This window comes from Lygodium microphyllum, chromosome 1 (assembly GCF_053477565.2).
Source record: "Lygodium microphyllum isolate KBCC chromosome 1, Lygodium_microphyllum_v1.1.10, whole genome shotgun sequence".
In the NCBI taxonomy this organism is placed as follows: domain Eukaryota; kingdom Viridiplantae; phylum Streptophyta; class Polypodiopsida; order Schizaeales; family Lygodiaceae; genus Lygodium; species Lygodium microphyllum.
In genome coordinates, this window is record NC_141135.1 from 160,779,435 (window position 1) to 160,803,360 (window position 23,926).

Below are 23,926 nucleotides of genomic sequence, written 5' to 3' on the forward strand. Positions count from 1 at the left end.
TTGTCTCAGCTGTTATGCACATGCCCTACTTTCTTCATAAATCTTTCTGCTGCTAGCAGCTGGATTCCTTGTAAACTGCTCCTCCAAAATTTTCTGGAGCTATGACAAAGTACTGGCAGGATATGGTGAATTCACAGGTCAAGTTTTTGAAGGTAGACTCATCTTGCCTAGTACAAAACATAGTTTTGTCTTTGTCACAAGGACAGATTGATACAAAAATAGAAGTGTAAGCTAACAATCTTATGGACCAGGCAAGATGTGTTACCTTTCAATTTTAATCTAGGACTGTTGTAACATTGAATGTCCTGAGTGACCAAAAACCATAGAGGTAGTCCTAGAATTGGACGTGTGTTCAAGTTGCTAGAGGCAAAGGGTGAGGAATGTTGGGCTCTACATACTAATGCATACAAGTCTGGTGGTAGTACATCAAAAGGACTCACCTAGACTTAAAGGATGGAGCAGGAGAACTCTTCTAGCATTTTACAGGTTTGAAAGAACTGGTTTGGGCAGATGCCTTTCCTTACCGGACTGAAAATGACAATGTTCCAATCCATTTGAAACAGCTTCTCAATAATCTGCACACAAACAGCTTCCAATAATCTGCACACCTCAAGAGGTCAAGTTTATGAAAAAAATTCAGAGGCAGCCATAGCACCAAACTTTCATCTTGGTGTAATAGTTACTGCATGGATACCATAAATGATTGGGCACTTATGTCTAAGCATTTGAATACTCTCTAAAATCCTCCAACATTTACTTGGATTGTTTCACCATGACTTAGTATTGGCTGTTCATAACTTCATTTAAAATACCCACAGCAAATAGTGCAAACAGTGAAACATGAGTAGAATATCTTCGAAAAAGTCTTGTCACCTCCTTGGATCTTCATATGTATACCATAATTGTGCTAAAACCCCTTAAAGCAAACAAGAGGATATCCATGTCTCCTCCAGTGCTCTCCATTGTCAAGTCAAACCAAGAAGATTATAGAGACTTGAAGTTAAAAACATGCTGAGATTTCTTTCAAGGATTTGGATAGAGAGCCTCCACACTATTCATGGGTAATGGGAGGGGATGTAGGCCGGTTCTGAGAGGATGAGGATGAGGAGGAGGCCTTCTTGCTGACCTAGGACTCATGCACCTTTTTCCTTACTGCTCCCCAGATGTACTTGGTTACTCTCTATAGAGTTCCCTGTACTATGTATTTTACCTTAGGGGGGTTTTCTCTGAGGTGTTATTCATGGAATTTTCTTTTCTTGGGGAAAAAAGATCATGCTGAGATTCCACAATCTTAATAGATTACTGAAAACTATTATGTAGGCATCATAAAAAATGTCAGGCCTCCCTTTAAATGTGAATAGCCACCCTTAAGCTCTAGTGTTTCTTCCAAAAGCATTTGGATTTCTCTCCCAGAGCAACTATCATATGTTTCATGTTAAAATAAATGATCGACCTTGCCGTACCATGCATTTTTGATCTCTCAATGTCTCTCCGACGTAAGGCAACTTAAGCATCTTCTTATTGTATTTTCTTTGGTTTTCATACTTTCCAGGCCTCCACTGTTCCATGCATACCAGAGGCCTCCTCTTTTGGATACTGCAGATGCCTAAGTGCATCAGAAAAATAGTAGTCCTAGAAAATATTTGTAAAAGTAACGTGATATTTTGTACTTTTGATGTTACTGCAGGCATTACAGGAAAGTAAAGGGAATGTATGTATAAATCAAAAGTCAATTCTTATGCTGATTATGCACAATCATTCACAATGTGGATGTTTATCAAGCAAGCATCTCATGCAAACTTGCCTGTTGTTTGTCTGCAGCAGATTCTGATCAGCATTTATGGTGTGCTTACAGCTATTGTGGTAAGATCCAGTGACTTCTTAATTTTTGTGGTTTTATAATCTCTCTACAGCTTATGCAATTGCTTAGGCTCTTGTAAGTCCTAGTTTAATCAATCTTATTTACAGTCAGTGTTTGCATAACTGAAGGAGCACTAAAGACAAAATCAGACTCACATAAAAATGGATTGTATGAACCTGCTAATGGGCTTGATTGTGAAGAATTTGAACTTTCGGATGTTTCTTGAGTGGGTAGTCTTTTCTCAACTGAGAGGTGATTTGTGACGTGCCGCCCAAGCCGCTTCCTCATTGGCACGTCCTTAGTAGTCCATCAAGAGGTATCCTAGACAATGCCATGTGGGATTCCGTGGAATACCTCGGAATTTGCTATCTAGGCTCGCTTGAGTCTACCTTATAGTGGAAGTTTTTGGCCGTTCCCACAAGGATGGACTTGAGTTTTGGGTTCCTAATATTGGTCAAGTCACCTATCGGTCAGCTAGCATCAATATTTCGAGTTCTCACTTCTCACAAGATCACTCGAACTGAGGCAAACTTGCATTGCACTTAGTTCAAAGAGAATAGGAGATGAAGGGGAGTGTAGCATGTCGACATCTTTGCTCATAAGGCAAGATCCCATTCCGACCCCCTAAAATGAAATAGGTCGGGTTTTTCTTAATATCTAGCAACCATTCGTTTGCCTGTTTTTTACTAACGTAATTTTTTTCCTTTTCGAGAAAAGCTTTTGATTATTCGAGATCACCCATCCGTAGGTTTGGATTTGTCAAGGACCCATCCACCCTCTTCCCTCAACAGAGTATTTTTTAATTACTTAATTACCTATCACTTTAGGTTTGACATATAAAAACAACTTTCTTGATTATCTTCTGGTACATGTTCGCTACACATCTTTATTTGACGATACAAAAACAGTGTAAAACAATTCTCAAAAATAGTGTAAAACAATTCTTTCTCGAATAGTTTCTTTAAGAAAATATCTTTTTACAATGCTTCATGTCTTGGTTGGATATAATATCAACCTGAAGGTATTATTCGTACCAAGTTCAGTCACTAGACTAATATTGGGACTTTTTGAATACTATTTGGGCTTGAAGGGTAATTGACAGTTTGTAAGAGTTTAAGGAATTTGTGACCAAAGCCCCTTGGTATTCTCATCTCCTCCTGCCAACTAGAATTCCCTACGATAGGACCTTTCGTGTGTTCGGACAACCCATCAATCCTTCTAAGATTGCTAAAGTACTTCTATAAGCAAAACTTTTGTGATGATTTTTTTTCTTAATTTTTTTTTTTTTGTTGGTCCTTGTCTTAGCGAAACTCACCAGATCCAAAACCCTTGGATATTTTATTACGGAAAGTATTCTAATAATTTCATCTCAAGATTTTTCAAAAAGAAATTAGCATTCGTATTTATCGATCAGAGGTTTCATCAATTTAGTACAAATTGAATTCAAAATTTTAATTATTTAAATATTTCTTATTGCAAAAATCATAGTCCTTGAATCTAGTTCTTGGTAATTCTTATTTGGTGCAATAAAATCGTAAAATTTTTAAAGTTGTATAGTAATTTCCATGTGTCCTATTCCTAATAAATCTTGTGTAATCTAAATTAATCCTTTTGAATTTGTGATTATCAAAATAAAAGAATTCTTCTCAGTAAATTTTTAATGCATGAGACCATATGTAAAGTTCTTCTCTTACTACTATCATGGATACAAATTTTCCTTTACTAGTTCGTAAGATGATGATCTATTTGTCGTATTTAATATTTAAAATAATAGTAAAATATGGCACCTCGAGATTTACGATGAGTGCTTGATTGTTGTTGGGATTCGCAACTTCGTTTATAAATTCGGTACTTGACATTCCCTTTGTAATGGTCGTACCCGTAGCATTATTAGTAGCTCCCATTTCTGTGGCCTTTGTAAATTTTCTCTTTGGGGCCATGGTCTTCGATCATGAAATTGTAGAGAAGACTTCGATAATAGAGCTATGGGTCATCTTGATTTGATTGATAGAGATGGCGACAACAAAAATTGAGAAGAAATCGAGTAGAGTCTCGATTTTACAAGGGAATGAAGGTTGAATAGATGGGATTTGACTTAGAAAGATGGCAGATGGTGGTGACACATTGGCCAAGTTATATGCCTCCATTCTTGAGTATGTCTTCTTTTTCATCTTATCTCCTCCCCCTTGGGAGTGATAAAAATCCTTTCTAGGATTGGAGGATGAAGGGTAGAGTTGAGTGGTTGGGCAAAGAGATGAGAGAGATGGGGTCTCAAAGTACAAGGATATGCTGGTTATATGGCAAGCTTCTCTACAGTGGATCACATCCTTACACTTAAGAGAATATTGAGGACCAAGCTCATGGACTTCAAATATACTCCTACTTTGTAGACTTCCGCAAATCTTTTGATACAATATCGAGAGATAGATTGCTACACATACTACATGATATAGGAGTACCTAAGGAGCTCATTTGGGGGATTTGCGTGCTATATAAGAGGGTTATTAGTCGAGTATGAACACTCGAAGTCCTTTTAGCACCATCTATTTGTTCACTATTGGGGTGGAGTAGGGATGCCCTCTTTCTTTGGCAGTATTTGATCTACATATTGATAGGATTTTTTATTATATCTCTTAGGAAGGGGATAGAGGAGCCCTGCTAGAAGCTAGTACTTAGATACCTCTCTAACTATATGTAGGTGACACTAAATTGATAGATGAATCTCCACAAGGACTATAAAGACATTTGGATGCATTATACTCTTATGCATTGGACAATGCACTTTTAGTGAACCTTGGTAAAACCAAGGTTATATTGTGTTTAATACCGCATCATAGTCGGCCATGATATCAATACCTAGGTTTAGTTATGGATAGAAAGAGATGGAGTTTGTGGACTCTTATACATATCTAGGAATTCTATTCACATGTCCACTTTCTCTATGAGAGAGGTAGTAGATGCTAGGTTGATAGGAGGATATACAACATGGTTATTTGGAGAAGATGTGCTTATAGTTCCAGGAACCTCCTATTAAGTTGTGGCTATTTGATACACTGGTTACATCCACATTACTATATGAAGTGCAAGTATGGGAGCCCAGTCTCAATCACCACAACCGATTAGGTCGTGTGCAAGTATGGGAGCTCGACCTTTATCATTGTAGCTAATCAGGTCGTAGTCATGGATGGAGATCGATGGAGAGACCTCTTATATCCGTGATTTCCAAAGATGATTAGATATAAGGCCTTGTTTCCACATGAGGTCATCAAAGTTGAGTTAGGGGCTATATCAATTGTAGTAGAGACCCTCACCCAATCAATCTCATTCATACATGGTTCATGGAATTTGCCTAGATATAGATTTGCACGGTTGGCTCGAGTCCTCTCGATAGCTTGCCATAGAGTGAGATACCTTGTTGGTATGCACGCATATGTTAGCCTCGTTTGAGGTACATGGCTTTAGTATGGATAGATCAACCCCCTTTTAATATTTCCTTGATGCACCATCTTTTACTTTGAGTCACTGAGAGATGATAGGATTCTTAGAATGGTCCTCACTTAGTCGAATTCTAAGAGGACATGGTTAGGACTAGTACAAGAGTTGGGGATGAAGATGGATGTCCATCCAAGATACATGGACACACATCTTTCCCATGGGATTAGATGTGCTATTGGCTAGTTATACATCTCTTCATATCAGTCAGAAACTACACCCAAAACATCTTTAGTTTTCTAAATAGAGTCTTAGCACATTCAAAATAAGATTCCTTAATTAACCCTTTAGCAAAGATTTGTTTTATATCTTTAGATCACGTACATAAAAATAGGTGAAAATAGTACTTTAAAAATAATTTTTTAATCTCAAACGAGATAAATATGATGGCAATCAATATACAATCATATCTTGCTCTCAATCGAACATAAAATTGGTTCCAGGCAATAAACTACCCTGTATCAAGCTAAAACTATCTTAGATAGACCCCTTGATACCGACCAGAAACTACTTTAGATTAAAACTATAGGTTTTGGGCCTTCACCAAACCACCTTTAAATGTACATGGACCTTTGAGGATGTATCCGAGCTCAAAGTCACTGATCTTGTGTTAGATCTATGAAGGTCTTCTTAGAGCCTCGCTAGTTGTCATGGTCTTGGGTGATGAGTCGCACCTTGTAGAGAGATCTCTTGTTTATGGGCTCGGTCCAATCACGGATTAACAAAGCCAATTCTTGGTGAGTAGTGGGACTTAGTGGTATACTTGGGGATTGCCACACTGCTCTCCATATGCTATGTATGAACTTAATCTATCATTAGCTTTCTTTGGAAAACACAATGAAATTAATCAATATTCACTTAAAATTATTACTTGTAGACAATCCTTTCCAAATGGGGTTTGTTTAATTACATCTACTAAATCAAAGTAACAAAGCAAACAATAGTTTCAGCACTTAACAACTGCAAAAAGTATACTATGTTCATCTTATAAAGCTAAGAGTTTTATTTGTTAGGTATCTTAAATGAAGTATAGTAGTTTCAATCTCATGGTTTTAGGAGAAGGAAAAGGGGTATTCCCTCTAGTGAAAATATAACTTACCTTAAGTTACCTTGTAAGCTGACAGTGGAGGTGGAAGAGGGGTTATGCTTGTTGTCGCAACCGCGTGCTTTGCTCTTATTGTGGTTGGGACTTGCTTTTCTCTTTGGGGCCTTCATATCGTAATGATCTTGATGGGCTCTCAAAGTGGAGTGGATGGTAGTGAGCTTGGTTAGGAGAAGGTGACAAAGAAAGGTTGGTAATTCGATTGAAGTTGGGGTAGGAGGGCCAGGTGTAGGGAGTTGGACAGCAAGAGTATTGCCGTAGAATAGTTCATAGGAGAGGTACACCCAAGATAGGGGAGTTCTATCCAAGGCTAATGACGACTTTGCTCCTTTAGTCAAAATCAGGTCTTCTACTCGTAGTGTCTCTACGTGATGTCCTCCTCCCCTTTATATACTAGTGGAGGGGAGGGTTTACTTTTAGCATTTGTAGCTTACATGATCAATGATGACATGGAGAAATCTGTTTCAAGGCTCCGAAGGGATAAATGCAGTGAATCCTTCTTTACCATGGTCAACTTTTACGACTTGAAAATGGTGCAAGAAAAAAAAGAAGCTTTAAATTTTAATTCGTTTGAAACAAAAAAGAGGTCGATTGTCACCCAATCATAATGGCTGCACGAGTGTGTTGGGCAATGTCTCTCTTGTGTTTTACGACCAAGCAGTGACCAAGGCATATACCTTGGCATACTTGGCAACTAGGCTACAAAGGCTTGTTTGGACTGTTGGTTGTGCGTGAGGTGCGGAAAAACTTCTTGGGAGATCACCCATCAAAGTACTACCATTATCTGAACATGCTTAATTACAAGGTGACTAACCATTAAGCTAGTCCTTGTTGTTGCTCTATATTAAAAAGAAAGTTGTTATAAGCTTGCTTTGGAGGGGCTTTTCAAGCACCTCTTACCTATGCTATGAAAAAGGAACCATGAGCATATGCTTGTGCCAAAAAATATGAACCACCAAGTAATACCATTTCACGTAGATCACATGTAGTTGTCAAATGATCTAAATGTTTGAGGAATGGATGGTTTGCCATTACATGCAGCGAGACATTAAAAGCACAACCATGGTGTACTATTCTTCCCAAAGTCCAAGCTTCAAACAAATCCAATTCTATATAAAAGAAACCTTATATCTTTATAAATCCAAAAGAAATCCTTATGATTCTAGAACCAAATTTCGAATTTTCCATGATTTGTACAATGTAGTCCCAATTCATCGTATGAATTACTTTCACATGTTTGTGTGTGTGCGCGCACACACACACACACACACACACACACACACACACACACACAGGAATGCTTGCTTCATTCAAGTTGCTTGATACATAGATAGATGTCTCAAGGCAAGACACCTTACTGTAAAGAGTAATAGTAATACAATTTCAGTTGACTACCACTAGACACTAAATTGTATAGTATGTGATTAACAAATGGGGTTTCAACACTTTTGATAAGCGTGTAGGTATGAAGGCCATATTGAAATCTCTATTTATCAAAACATACTTGTACAAATGTGGTAATCACTATTAAGCAAGTGCGATGTAAGTCAAATGTTTTATTTGAGATAATATCCAACATGATCTTTTGGTTACATCTTTTGTATGAACATATGTTTGCATATGATTACCATAATTTTGTGGCCTAATGTATTTAAGTTGGGGGTATCAATTATGGGCTTCTTTTCTTTCCAAGTTCAATTATAAAGTGTGAATGAGTTGAGAAAACTAGGTGGCCTTCCTAAATGATGGGCAACTTGGTCCATGTCACCAACTTATTACTTTGAGCATGAAGTTGCCTTAATCTTTAAGTTCTATTTCCTTAATCATTTAATTACATTTCCCTTCAGGAAGGTCTTATGACCATATCAATGGTAACTTGTACCTTCATCATGGGAAGCATTTTGAAGATTGGAAAAACCTATGTAAGTGAAATATGTGAAGAGCAATTCATTTTTGATTGCCTAGAATTTTGCCAACACTATCATGAAGGAGCAACTCCACCTTGTCCTAAGCACACATTGGATAACTTTTGGGAATCAAGGTACGATACTTCATTTCCATATTTGTACTATTGAACATTAATTTTATTGTATAACCTTTCTTTTTAATATATTTAATGCACACAATTTATTCCCATATTTGTACTATTAAATATTAATTTTTATTGCATAAGATTTCTTTTTAATATATTTAAAGGACTATTGAACTAAGAAGGACAGAGAGGGGAAGATACCCTCATTTCCACAATCACAAGAAAGATATGCATTTAGTATGCATTACAAAACTCTGACAGGGTAACCCCATTAGCTTGTCATTCTACCCAATCAAATGGAAATATAGTTATTTTTTTGTCTTGTAATATCAAATTCAAATGAGGCGTTCAAGCTTATGTAGAAAAACAAAAGCATTCCTTACCAACCACATATGGATCCACATATGGATAAATAGTAAAACAAAATGAGAGGGGGTTTGATGTTTCTTCTCCAAGGAACCTTTTAGAATGTGTCCAAATTTGCAAACAATAAAAGAAATGAAAAGATGCTCATTCTCTAAGACACCTTTGAGAATGTGTCAAAATATATAATCAGTGGGTTCATTGCATAATTGAGTAACTAGAGACAACTTGAAGAAATGTAAATATTTTTCAGTTAATGCAATATCCATGACTAATCTTCTTCTTATGTAGTTGATACCCAACCATAGTATTATTATAGAAGCCCAACCATTCATTCATGTAGCCTTCCACTATCTTGCTCACCATCTAATTTCTCAAACCCTATTGAGAGTTATCATAAACTGTCATATGATAAATAGGATGAGCTAATGATATCTTTAGAACCTTTGAACTTCCAATCAGTCAAAGGATCCTAATTACAAGAGAAAGGCATGGTTGTAAAGTGGACACGTTATATTAAGATCTCAAAGTGTTTTTTAACTTTTAGGTATCTCAAATATATGACAACCTTCCCAAATGGATAGAGACAATATACTAATTTATTGTTTTCAGGTTGTATGCACAAGCTTGTAGGCACTTGATAAATGATGTTGAGTGATCAAGGAAGCCATATCTTACTTGAACACCAAGCTTCAAGGTTAATATACTAAAGGCATGATATCTATAAAGTGAATTTGTATATTATTCTTGAATGAGGAAGGAGTGACAACCAGTTTAAGTGTCAAATGTGAATTAGTTGAAAAGATGTGTCTCATCTTTAATTCTCAAATGGATAGACATGCCATAATGTTGAAGGTAAATACTTTTACAGATGTGAGCGTAGTTGGCAATGGGCTTTTCATTTTTTATCATTTGGTAAGCCATGCACCATTGGTTTCATAATTGCAATTTTCTAGACATGAAAGGATTTATGAGACTTACAATATCTCTATTTCTAGGTGTCTCACTTTTCTTACTTAGTATGATCATCATCGGGTTAGTACCAAAATCTTTGTAATTGTGATCAATTGGTGTGTAATTTATTCTAGAGAAGGAATGTTTATTAGGTGTACTTGATAACATTTCTTTGTAGGTGGATTAAATATTCAGAGCAATCAAAAATTACATCGAGTTTATTTGCTTTGGTTCTTGGTATAGCAATATTACTATGGTGAGTCTCACTTGGTTGCTTATTGTTAATGTTCAAAGTTTCATCAAGATGAATGTGGAGTATATTCCTTGAATCAATTAGGTTTGTGGCACAATACTCTTGGGGAGCCTATTTACGAAAAACACGAGATTTATCTTCTTATTCTCGCCCTTACAAAGGATATGGTGGACTTCCTTATGATTGGCACCTTGTTCCTAGTGGTAGTAGTCAAAGGCCTGAAGCTTGTTGAAGTCGAAACGAGGAGATAAAATCACAATGACACCTTTCTAGCAAATCTTATTAGAGGCCATAGAGAAGTTAATTAGAGAGGTATGAATATGCAGTTATTTGAACATATTTAACAATAGGCAAGCAAATTTGAATAACAATAGGTAAGCTCAATGATATATATCTTCTTTAGTATTCATTGTAAGAATCTTTACGTATATTTTCAATGGTTGTTGAAGCAAGCCTTTGTTTTAAGGCTTGTTGCAAATATGTGAAGACATTGAAACATTACAGTCATAAATATGTAACATGTGTACTAACTATGGAAAGGCAAATCTCTTTAGTTCCTCAATCTTGTGTGTGGATAGATCCACTTTTCCAAGGTGATGTTTTATGTGTGGATATGTAAGTATTGACAAAACCTTTCATTGTCAATGTTTCTTGGGTGCTTCCACTATTGTATCTTGTTGCTCATAATCATGCAACTTTGGAATCATTTGACAAAGAAGTTAACGAGCTTTCCGACTATTAACACTTAACTTGTGAGCCTTTGGTTCAAGAATTGGAAATTACTTTATCCTTGACAAAGGATCAAATTGCAATAAGTGATGGAACAACAATCCATCACTCATTTAATTCCCACATGACTAGGATTGAACTCCAAATAGTCTAGTCAAGTATCATGGATAGTTGATGGATAAGGACAATTCCTTGTGGGTCTATGGAAGCGCAAAGATTGGTGGAAATCTATAATGATGGCGGATTGGATTAATACAAATCCTTTTGGTGAATACTGGTGGGTGGTCTCCCACTTGTTGACCTCTTGAGATGCGACATTTTCAACGGCTTCATTATAAGTTTTTGGTGTGCTCTATCAAATAGTGCATATGGTCTCTATTGCCTCGAGTTTGGTGTCTGGTTGCATCAAAGCGACAAGGCTTCTAGAAACTCTATCCATTCCGTTTTCCTTCTCATCCTCGTTTCTTGCAACACTTCTAGTTCGCTACTTTAGTCACCTCGTGTGATATTGATTAGTTGTGTGACTTTGGCACTGGTTGTACTTTGTAGTTAATACTATATATATATATATATATATATATATATATGTATGTATGTATGTATGTATGTATGTGAGAGAGAGAGAGAGAGAGAGAGAGAGAGAGAGAGAGAGAGAGAGAGAGAGAGAGAGAGAGAGAGAGAGAGAGAGAGAGAGAGAGAGAGAGAGTGTGTGTGTGTGTGTGTGTGCACCTTAGATGACAGTAGGGCCACTGAAAGTGAGGTCTACCCTCCTTTAAGATGAAACGTGCTGAGAACACGTGGCTTGCAAAGGGTGACATGATTTCCTTATAATAGTAAGGAACCCTTTTAGTCCATCTTATCGTTATGTTGATGATTTGTTGCGGCAGAAAATTTGAGTGCTCATGGGTAGAAACAAGGTTTGCAACAGAGGCAATTGCCTCAATCCCTCATATGAGAAAGAAAGAGTATATTCATATTTGGAAAAGGCCAATGTGGCCTATGAGGCGACACTAATACATACAAAGTAGTGTATCTCTCATCCTTAAAAGAAGAATAAAAGACATGCCTATGAGCCTAAATGTTAGGTGATATTCTATGTAAGAATATGTTTATGGTATAGATGTAAGTGATACTACTAAAAAACAAAAGAAGAAAAGATAAAAATACTTTGTTCCTTGCATCCTCCTCGAATGGAAATTTAGCTTTTTGTGATTGAGATTCCTTAGCGTCCATCCCTCTGTGACACTTGACGATAGCTCTGATCTGTCTATGACAACAATGGTATCTAGGTCTCCTCCTTGGTGGACGTGGGGATCTCACTCAGTTGAGTGTTAGTGCTCTATCCAAAGAGATACCCCCTGAAGATGAAGCTTCTCCATGATGTAGCCTTACTAGTTTGTCAGCGATGGTTGTGGATCTTGGGCTTGACTATTTGGTAGTTAAAAAGTTAGTGCCAGCCCTTTGTTTATAATCCAATTGAACTTGACTGTGGAAGGCTCGTATCCTATAGAGTAGTAGCTTTCCACCCTTTGCTTCAAAAAGAAGAATTCCAAACACATATGATCCTCAAATCACATCACCTATAATAAAGAGCCAAAACCTCTTGAAATATATAATGGCATCTTTCTTGAATATCATAACATACCATACTTCAACGGAAGCAATGGTCCTCACTCTCTAGCTCCTTGTCACACGCAATCTTTAGTCTCCATAGCTTCCCATCTACTTGTCTCGATTCTTAAATGATGCATTGATGTATGTAACACATGTGGTAATTGAGTATCCATATAGCTCACTCAAGTAATGAAGCCATTCGTAGAGAGCTAAAAGAAATAGCTCCAATAGTATATCATCCTTGTGCCGTTTGGGGAAAGGGCTCTAATCTAAGTCTTCTTCGCATCTAGTCTCAATATCTCTACTTTGATTACATAGTTTAGCTTTGGTTGGCTAAGCTCGAGTGTAGGGCAATCCATACTATAATCATAGGGGGGTAATTCGATGCCAACTTATCCATGTACCTAACTTGGCACACCAACGATGCCTGTCAACCTCCAATGCTATCTATCTAGATGAAGGAAATGATAGCTATGGGGTATTTATCTTGAGGGAGCTCTCGTAAGATATGTAAAAAAAGTCAGTATTTGAAGAAAAGCCTCAACCACTATATGTGTTGTCCCCATCCATGTCCACTAATAATCTCATGTGGAATTAAGCTCTTTGCTTGTATCATTGGTGATATCATCATGATTTATAGTCACTCCATCTACTCCCATCCATCATAAAACTTCCTCTTTGGTCCATTATAGGCTATGAGTTTTCGCATGATAAGAGGCTTGGGATCCAAATGGTTGCCCCATAGAGGATTGTAGGCATATTCAATATATCAAAGCGCCACAATGTGGTGCATGGTTTATAGAATTGTATGTGTACATAATGCTATGTATGCTCATACTAGTGAAGCCTTTGATGTCTTCAAGAGAATTGTGGCCCTTTGAAAGTTGTTGAAAGATATGACAAATGATGTATGCTTTAGAAAGAGATGTTCTAAATCCCATAAGCATAGTGAGGAGAGTGGAACAACCCAAAGGCTATATAAGCATGTACTTGGTTCTTATTTCAATGCAATGCTATTGTACTTTGTACTTTCGATTTGTGTCCTTATCATGTCCTACTCAAGATTGTGTTTATGAGTCCAAGCACTTAATCTTGGAACCTAATTCACTTGAGTAACAATTGGTCTATTCATTGTCCATGCCACTATGAATCTAGTCTTCATCTTCCAATCTCCATAACTGCCATGGTCTAGATCCGTGTTTCACAACATGGTATCAGAGCTCAATTGAGAATGGCTCAACTCTCCTCTCACTTCTCTCAGCTTTGCTCAACCTTAGGTCGGTTCAGTTTGAATGCATGACTTCAGTTTCTCACTTGAATTTCACAATCACTGTTTGGCAGCCATAGCTAGACTGGACCTACTGCACTTTAAGCTCTTATATCTCTCTCCATAAGCCTTATCTCTATGAGCATCCTTCTGGAGTTCTCTCCCTTGATTCTGTGCACTTCTCCCTGGCACATCACATTGATAGATTAGTCACTTTACAGCCTGACATTGCTGAAATTCATCGTTGATGTCATGTTTGCACTTGTCATTTGTACTGTCGATTCTCCTCCTACATGTCGCAATTCACCTTGCACATATAGGGATTTTGAAGGTGTACACATAAGCTACTTCCCACAAATATTGTGGTAAATGATCCACTGTAGCTGCTACAAGCAAAAAACCAGATCTACTGCAAACCCTAATAGAGACTCCATAGCCAATATTGTGGTAAATGATCCACTGTAGCTGCTACAAGCAAAAAACCAGATCTGCTGCAAACCCTAATAGAGACTCCATAGCCACCAAGCTCAAGCTCTTCTCCCACTTCAATTTCACGTCCTTCTTAGTCAATTGGAGTTCCTATCATTTAGATTTGATCAGTTCCAGCAAGGGCAAACTTCAAGAAGAAGATTTGAAGCAACTCACTTGAAGATCAAGCAACCTACTTGAAGATTAGGCATCATCAAGCCTAACACCAAGATAATATCTCTTGATACATATCTAGTGCTTCTTGGCACTTGTGTTTCTTGACACATACAAGAACAATTCATTTGTTGGTTTTACCTTAGTTCCTGTAATGACAAACATGAAGATTTTTAATGTGGAATGCTCAATCCCTTGTAAGTCTCAATCTCATTGTAAAAGGATAGACACTGCCTGATGAGTATACTCAGAGTAAGACCTCCTTCAAAATGTCTGAACTTGAACCAATATCCAAATTCAATGGTAAAGGCTTTCACGCCTGGAAAGAAAAAACAATGTACCATCTCATGAGGAAAAACCTCTGGGGTCTATTTGAGAATGATACAAGAGATGCAGATGGCAAGAAGGAAGATGATGAAGACGTGTCATTGAAGAAGTCTAGCTCAAGACAAAAGAGTGGAAAAAGATGAATAACAAGACTCTAGGCATCATTGCCTAGGGACTATCTGATGATGTATTGTACCATATCTCCAACATCAAAGATGTAAAAAAAGACATGGGATGAGCTTGACAGGATGTTTGGAACTCAAGCTAAAATGTCAAAAGTAAAATTACTCATGTAGTTCTATAAGCTAGATATAAATGATAGTTCTTTTATGACCATCCACATTAACAAGTTTAAGAGCCTAAAAACTCAACTTGCAACTTTAAAGAACATAGATGAGGATGAAGCCACAGCTGTGTTACTAGCAAGTGTAAATCAAGAACCATATGAGAACCTTGTATCTACCCTAAGTAATGTTCCTAATCTCTCACTTCAAGACAATGAGCATTCTCTACTTGATGGAGAAAGTAAACTTAAAAACAAGGATGCAAAAGAAACCATCTTAAAGGACAATCTCTTGTACACCAAGGGAACTTATGGAGCAAAAGGACACGTGGACGAGGATTCATTACCAACAACAAGGATTGGGTCACATGTCATTATTGTGGTAAGAGTGGGCACATGACTAGTGTAGGAAAAGAGCACAATAGGTGCAAAATGGTAACGATTAAAATCACTTCATGAATGAAGAAGATGAAGAAAATACTTTTGCTATCGATAACAACTTAGACATATTGTTTTGAAGAAATTATTTTTCCCATAGTGGATCTTATGTTTTCCCATAGTGGATTTTGTTTTCCTTAGTGGGTTTGCTTTGTAAAACAAAACCTTGCCAAAGATGTAAAGTTTGAAGCTTTAACTTGACTGGGTTTCCTATGAGCTAGTCTCCTAGGTGTTGGGGGGGGGGGGGAGCAAAAGCCAACAAGTGTAGGAACTCATCATTTGAGGGGGGTTGTTGAAAGATATGACAAATGATGTATGTGCTCTAGGAAGAGATGTTATGAATCCCATAAGCACATTGAGGAGGAACAACCAAAAGGCTATATAAGCACGTACTTGGTTCTTATTTCAATGCAATGCTATTGTACTTTGTACTTCCAATCTGTGTCCTTGTCATGTCCTACTCAAGTTTGTGTTTATGAGTCCAAGCACTTAATCTTGGAACCTAATTCACTTGAGTAACAGTAGGTCTATTCATTGTCCATATCACTATGAATCTAATCTTCTTCCAACCTCCATAGCTGCCATGCTCTAGATTGGTGTTTCTCAATAAAAGTGACTCCCAAGTATATATACAATCTAATAGCCTCTAATGGCTCTCCATCAAAAGTAAACTAATACTTGGATCTCATCACCCAAGCAACTAAGGTGTTGAATCCCATAACCTTGGTTTTCTCAAGGTTCACCCTTAGGTCTTTATCTCTATACAAAAAGCCAATAGTGTATTTAAATGTCTTTGTAGTTCCCCAGGTGTGTCAAATATAAGCATAATGTCATTTGCATAAAGCAATATTGGCACCAATACCATAGCTAAATTAGACCCAACTATTACTTCTCTATCAATAGAATCTGAGATCGAGCTGAGACCTCATTTATATAGAGCCCAAATAAAGTGCATGAGAGTGGGCATCCTTGTTTTGCATTGATAGTAGTTTTGATTGAATCTGAGATATCCCCCCTTGGAATTCGTACTTTGCTTGTTAGTGTCTCATATAGAGCATATATACTCCAATATATCTCCTCAAAGATACCAATATTCTATGATATCCTCAAGATTCTAGCACATGGTACCGTATCAAATGCTTTATGAAAGTCACATAACAACAATATATCTTTTTCTTACATGCTTGACGCTCCTCAATAAAAGCCCTTAGATGAAAATATGATGGAATGTGGTATATCCCTCTTTGAAACCAACTTGAGTTGTCGATCTCATGGCATGCATCTCAGTCCAATCACTCAAGGCTTGCTCCACAATAGATTTATATATCTTTGCCAACATCTGGCCAATCATAATGGTCTTGTAATTCGTAGGTACTATAAGGTCTCTCCTCTTAAAGAGCAGTACAATCTTATGGTTTGACTAGCTAGCTGGAATTTCCTCACAAATTGCTATATTGAAAATATGATCCAACATTGGTGCTAAGATATCACAAGTATGTGTAGAGTGTTCAACCACTAAGCCATCGCGATCATGAGCTACCCCATTCTTTAACCTTCATATGGAGTGCTTCACTCTCCTTTTTATGAAAAACTACAATAAATTGGCTTAGAGATAAAGGGGAGGAACAAAGGGTCTTAACCTAGAATATCACAACGCATGCAAGTATATCCATGCCAATCCTTAGGTCTAGCTACTATCGATATTGCTAACTAACTCTCATAAAGCCTTCTCCATGCTCTTTTGCTCTCGTCCCAAAAACGTGGAATACATCATTGTTTCCAATCTAGCAAAGTACTATTGTTTCTTTTTTTGCACTAGGCTTATGAAAAGTGTATGTGCATGCCTATGTGTACATGCACCAAGTGCCACCTCCCACCACTAGGCTTATGAAAAGTGTCTGTGCATGCCTATGTGTACATGCACCAAGTGCCACCTCCCACCACTAGAGATGTATGCATGTCTCTATAATCATAATCATACCAACAATTTTGTGGGGCTCAACATCTTGGTGGTAGTGGATGCCATCATGTGTGGGAAGGCATGGGTTGCTAAAGTATGTAATACTTCAACTAGATGTTTCATGAACACATTCAATGGAATCTATAAATCTATCACCATCAATGATTTTTAGACTATAGTGATGTATACATGTGAGGTTGCCTCCATAAATACATAATGTAGGAACCTAGGCACATATGATTGTGTCTCCTGTACATGATCACATGCTGTTTGATCCTATCATCCCCCCAAATCTCCTTGATTGAGGTCGATGTGTACTTTCACATTTGCATCTATGTACATCAAGTAAGCTACTACCCAAACATCGGCATGTCTCTATGTACATAGTAATCTTTGAGTTTTTGAAAGTATCTTCAAAGTACCTTGCATTAGGTCTTAAAGCTCCATTACAGCTCCAAATTGCCATATGTAAGGTCTCATATGCTATGCATCATCATGAAAACTGGTGCTTCGTAAATGATCACTTTTTTGTCATGATACACAATACACTTTCCTTCTTTCCTCGCCTTAAGGATGCACAAAATGTGCTCTCTCCTATGTGCCAATTGGGCAGGATTAAGATCCTTATCCAAGAATAGTTCTTCCCCTTTGAATGATTTAGTATATGTCAAGAAGGCTTTCTTTCTATCCATATTTGAAAATTTTAGGATTGGGATCTTCCTTCGACTATCCCTATCTTTACCTACACACCATGCATTCATAGTGGGCACCTCTGTTGCCCCCATTATATTGTGTAATGACTTTGCATCCTCATGTGGGTTCCTTTTTTGGTCCATCCCACAACTTGTACTCACAATGCAGAGATCTTCCTTTTTTCCTCGTCCTTAAATGTATCCTTAATCATTTGCATCTTTTTTTTTGCTCCTTTTATCACATATGCCCATATATGTTGTGGTCTCTTCCATCTCTTTGTGGTATCTTTAGTGTCTTTATCACATATAGTTCTCTTGTGACTTATAGTTTATGTTTGTAGAAATAATAGGATAGGGATGCTAGTAAGCTAGTGGCCCCGCATAAGGCTATAATGGTACCCCAACTAGCCTAGCCTACCAAATTATTATAATAGTTGAGGCTAAGGGGCTATTATTACATCCCATCAAGCTATATTTATTTCTAACAAAGTGCAAGCCTCCTATTGTTTGTGTTTGTATATGATGTGTCTTTTAACTTCTAAATTTGTGTACATTTGTTGTTTATACTGCCAAATATGTGATATTACCAATTTTGAAGATCGTTGGTATTCCAAGTTGTGGTTTTAAAGAGTTCATTAGTAGTAAAAATGTACCAACTCATTATAGAAGATTTCTTAATTTAACACTATAAGAAACGTAGAAGGTAATTGGTGTTGTGTAAGATCAATTAAGTGTTCAAATTCTTTGGTCTAGTGCAAAATTGTAAGAGAGCAAGGATATCTAAGTTAGATGAATGTTACATTGCTTGTTGCTTATTTTGGATTCCTTCATCTCCATCAAATTTGTTAAATAAGCTATGTAAGGCTCTGTATGAAACTCCTATTGGTTAACAAAACATCTACCAATATGTTGTTGTACTATTATAGATTAAATCGTTAATATAAATGCTTTTTAAAAAGGAAAAGTATATATACGAAAAACATTACAAGCATTCATATGTTTCAATAATCAAGCAAGATTTAAGTAACTTGTTAGATAGGACACTCATTTAAGTTACTACTATTCTCTATCAAAACTTGAACTGCCTTCAGAGGTTTATGCTAAATAGACCTAGGCTAGTTCTTTATTGTTATCGAGTGCCTTTGTTAGTTACCATTCAAATTTACTTGAGTTTGTCAATCTCTCTAAGCAGATAGTTGCCATGTAGATGTGCTTGTAAAGTCATGCAATCTCTTATATGCTTAATCTCTTCAAAAGAGACTCACTATGGCTTCATTTTTAATTCAAATAACTTAGCAAACTAGATATGTTTTGTAATGGTCACATGCTTGTGGGGTGATTGTTTAGTAAAGGAAACATACAATAAGTGCATCTTGCATTGGGTGTGCTACTTAGTCGAAAGTGATATTGAGGGTTGATATTGTGTTTTTGGCTGTTTTTTGTTGGATTTTTGGGTAATTTTTGCATGATTTAAATGATGATTGATTGATTTGAAAGTATTTTATAGAGGTTTGAATAGGTTTGAGAATCTCATAATGTTTTTTAGCGGAGATATAATGTGTTGAAAGGTTCTATTGAGTGCTTGAGGTTCTGATTGATTCTATCTAGTTTCTGTTTATTTTGATTTCTTTTTGTATGAGAGGTTGAAATGATGATTGATGGAGTTTAAGAGTATTTGGAATCTTATTGAATGATTCTTTATGGTTTTAAATGGTTTTAGTTGAGCTGAATGTTGTTTGATGATCTTTTGTATGGTAATGTAGATTCTTTGTAGACCCTCTGTAGGGTCTGTCTCTTTTCTATTTTTGCTTTGTATGTCTTTGTAAGTGTTTTGTGGAATGAATATGTAGCATGGAAAAGTTTCCTAATCTTGGGAAGAGATGAATATAAGTTCAAAATGGCCCAAAGAAGCAGAAAAAGTAGATGCTGAAGACTCAAGTGAAGACTGAAGTGACATTGATATTATTGAGCTACGAAAGGACACTGTAGTGGCTCTGGTGACCCTTCATATCATACATATCTTGGAGGGATATCCATGACTAAAGAGGGATTATGGATGATTATCATTTATTATTTCAATATACTATTGAGAGAGTATATGTGAGATAAATAGCGAGCCAATTTTTCATGCAAAACAATGTATATATAATGAGAGAGATTATGAAGACTAGGAAGACATTAAAGATGAAATCTATGTGATGATTTTCATTCAAAGTTGATTATTCCTTTGTGTTCTCTTATTCTTTTGATATATTTGATGAAGAATATGTTGAAGTTTTGTTGTGATAAATCCATGGGAAAATTGTTATATGATGTTGCATAAAGATTTGAGAAGATTGGTGTTGTTTTTTTTCTTATAGTTGATTAAATTATGAAAAGCATGCTTGTTGATGATACAAGATAGATTTTCTTGCAATAGATTTTTCGTTTTTCTTTGAATTCCTCTTGGGGCTTCATGTTTTTGGTGTGCAGTTGGGAAAAACTGCCATCAACAGGTACTAAAATAGAGATTGAAAATGGAAGAAGTGGCATTATTGAAGAGGAAGAAAAACAATGGAAGATTGGAGAATCCCTGTAACTGTTGAAGAATTGAATATTTTCATTATCAAAGCCACTTTCTATAAGAATCGCATCCCTCAATGGCGGAAGCATGTCGCTATCTTTATGTGGGCTCTATGTGAGAGACCGATCTCACTATTTTCTAAAGCTATAGAAATTTATATCACAATAGCTAATTATTTTCCAAAAAAATGAAGCGTAAAAAGTAGAAACAAAGAGAATGACCATTCATGGGGGATTTGGCTTCCATTGAAGAATTTTCAAACATCATCAAGTTGAAGATTGTGAAGAAGCTTTAGGAGTCATGGTCAATTGAAGTTCACAAGAACAAGAAGGAAAAGAGTTGAAATTTTTTTGTTGATGCTCAATAGGAAGATACGTGGGATGCTTTGTGCACTGATAACCTCGTGTTTATCCAATTGGGAACTTAGTGGAAGCTAGTAGACAAAGTGTTCTTCACAATCTATGCTATTGAAACCCTTCGAAGTTGGTATTATCAAGACAATGACACTATGGCGATCCTTAGAAGAATGAGTTTTGATATCTTTAGAACTGAATATCTTTCCCTTTGGAATGAAAGCTAAATTCAAAGACGTTAAAAAGAAGAAAGTAGAAGAAATTTTGGCAAGAGAGTCCTCCAGAGACTGAAGCCCTTCTGATTTTGTTCTATTGAGTATAGACAAACTAGGTGGAGCTAGCTTCTTGATAAATGACGCGATCAAGAGGCAATCACTAGAATGAGTCTAGAGGTACGTGAGAAGGGAGAATGCAAAAATCAAAGTTGAGAACAAGCTATAGCAATAGAAGCCTCCTTTGTTTGACACCCTTGTAGTACTCTTTATAAAAGTCCATATGGTGACTCAAAGTCCCCTTTCTAGTCAGATCCATCATTGAAATATTGATGACCGGCCAACAAATATAGTCCAGTTGCCCATTTTTAAGGGAAAATATAATGAAGACCTTGATATTTATGTAGTTGAGTTCATGATAGCGTGTGTAGCCAACAATGCCAAAACCCCTGAGCATTGATTGGCGATATTTTTTGCTACTTTTAAAGGCGCGGCATTTCAATGGTATGAGAGGCAAGTAGTATGAACTTTTGGCACATGGGACAACCTGAAGTTGGTCTTCCTTACTAAATTCAGGCATGAAGGCTTTGAAGAGCGGATGCAAGAGGAGTTCATGAACTTAAGTCAGTCCTCTAGTGAATGGGTGGAAGCATATATCATTAGAATGGAATCCATACTGAAGAGATGGATCAACCATCACTTGGATGAAGGCATCTAAAAGGGAGTTTTTCTTAGAGGCCTACAATCATAAGTTTGCAATTTTGTGGAATTCAAAAGACTAGTCAACTTGCAAGCTACAGTGGAGGTGCAAGACTGTATGACAAAGTTGACGCAAGGTTGTCAATGACCTCATAAAGAGGAGTCTTACCTCCTCCCATGCTAGGAATGGTATATCCACTAAGTGCGGTCACATGGATTGTTCCCTATCCCTACCCTTAGATACACATAGTGCTGCAGTACAGTGCACCAAATCTACAGTAGCCACAGATAACAGTATCTCAAATAATGGTTCAACCACAACAATAGTTGCCTCAAATAGTTCCCCTGCTGGTGACTTAACAACAATAGTGGAATCCTACTAAACTGAAACCAATAGCCATTAGTCTCAATAGGAGCTCATAATCAGAATCAGAATAGAGGACCTTTTGGATCAACACAACTATTCTATACAATGATTATGGAGGCTTTGCAATATCCTACTATAGTACTTAAGGAGGAGAAAATTTGAAGGACTATTTGTTCAATTCAATCATAAAAGCATCAAGAAATAACTGATGAATGTGATTATAGAATAGCTGTAGACGCTAAAGGTGAATACCGCCAACATATCTAGTCTTGCAGGAGGTGGAAGAGATGTGATGCAATCTAATATATAGTATAGAAAGTGCCATCAGGCGGGACATTTAGCCACTGTGAATGCACTCAAAAATCAACTATCCCTAGAGTCTTCTCTTCATATTGTTTAAGGAAGAACCATACAGAGGATATTTTCTCTATGAAGGAGATGCATGAAAGAAGGAAGAAAAATGAAGAAGCAAGATTCAACTTGTTGGAATCCAAGATGACCACCCAGGATATCGGACCAAAGCCTAGAGAGTTTGATTCTAATTTTGGCCCAAGGAGGTTTCCCTCTTAGAGTTACAGAGGACAATAGTTTGGCGGTGGCCAAAGATTGAAAGTGGAGTGTTACAAATGTGGAGAAAAGAGGCATATCTCACAAAACTGTCCAAATCCTAGAAGATCCATGGACTACAAACCCTTATGTAGTTGATGCAAAGGAGAAGGCCACACTGTAAAAGGCTGTCCCAATTCGTCGGCTCCCGTGAAAGCTACCCATGATACCAAACAAAAGACCCAAGAACTTACCTCCAATTTGGTGAAATTGTAAGTTGCCGCAATAACGTGTACCAAGAAAAGAGAACCCACAATTCCAAAAGAGAATATATCCTCTACCAAAATGGTGAAGTTCAATATTCCAAAAGAGAAACAAAATAATACAAAACAAAATGGTATAGTACATAGTAGTCTAGTACTATAGAAGGATACACAAATAGTTACAGAGACAGGACCCGAGGTCCAATAGATAGAGGATTTAGAACTACCCCCAGTGATAGAAGAAGTGCAGATGTTACCACTGCTAGAAAAAAAAAGAAAGATAAAAGTGGGCGTTGCCCCATTCCCTAGCCGATTGGAGAAGCCCAGGGTTATCAAAGAGTATGACTTGGTCAAAGACCTAAACACCTTCAAAAATCAAGCCTAACATTCTGACAGTTGTGTTGATGGTGTTCCCCAATTTTTGAAAGAAATTTAAAAGTATATTGACAAGAAGTTCATGCTTAAGGATTTCTCCTACAATTGCCCCTAAGTCCAATAACGCCCCAGAGCCTGTGAAAGAAGTAGATATGGCTAACATATTTCTAAATCCTGGTACCATAGAGATTGATGTGTGGATTGAAGGATGTTTTATAGTGGATGCATTGATTGATGGAGGTTCATCAATGAACATAATGATGGATGTGACAATGAAGGATTTAGGCATGTAAGGTATGTAGCCTACATAATGGCTTATCAGACTGGTAGACCAAAGCAGAGTTAAGCTTTTGGGCATTCTTCCATATATGAAGACAACTCTCGTAGGAAGAGACTATTGACTGACCTATCTAGTTGTAAAACTGAATTCATACGGACCTCATATCCATTGCTATTGGGAAGACCATGGCTTTTTGAAGCAAGAGCACGACTAGATTGGTTCAAGGGAACCCTAACCCTAGGGAGAGGATCCAACAAAG

The 23,926-nt window shown here is 37.0% G+C and overlaps 1 protein-coding gene across 8 annotated transcripts in view; it reads left to right on the top strand.

Annotated features, from left to right (window-relative positions):
• LOC148041889 (uncharacterized) overlaps nt 1–10,706 on the top strand; it is a 55,560-nt gene extending 44,854 nt beyond the window's left edge. Inside the window, exons 4-10 of one of the 8 annotated variants that reach the window (XR_015691719.1) lie at nt 1,822–1,863; nt 8,303–8,326; nt 8,421–8,496; nt 9,463–9,547; nt 9,722–9,765; nt 9,849–10,060; nt 10,142–10,212. Coding sequence is in view for 4 of the 8 variants with exons in the window: in XM_087683852.1 (XP_087539978.1) it covers nt 1,822–1,863; nt 8,303–8,496; nt 9,722–9,765; nt 9,849–9,885; nt 9,983–10,060; nt 10,142–10,289 (543 nt within the window). In the remaining 4 variants the exon portion in view is untranslated. Of the gene's footprint in view, nt 1–1,821; nt 1,864–8,302; nt 8,497–9,462; nt 9,548–9,721; nt 10,061–10,098 lie in introns of all 8 variants that reach the window. The other 7 variants (XR_015691716.1, XR_015691717.1, XR_015691718.1 and 4 more) reach the window with 7 other exon arrangements.
• Nucleotides 10,707–23,926: the final 13,220 nt, after the last annotated feature.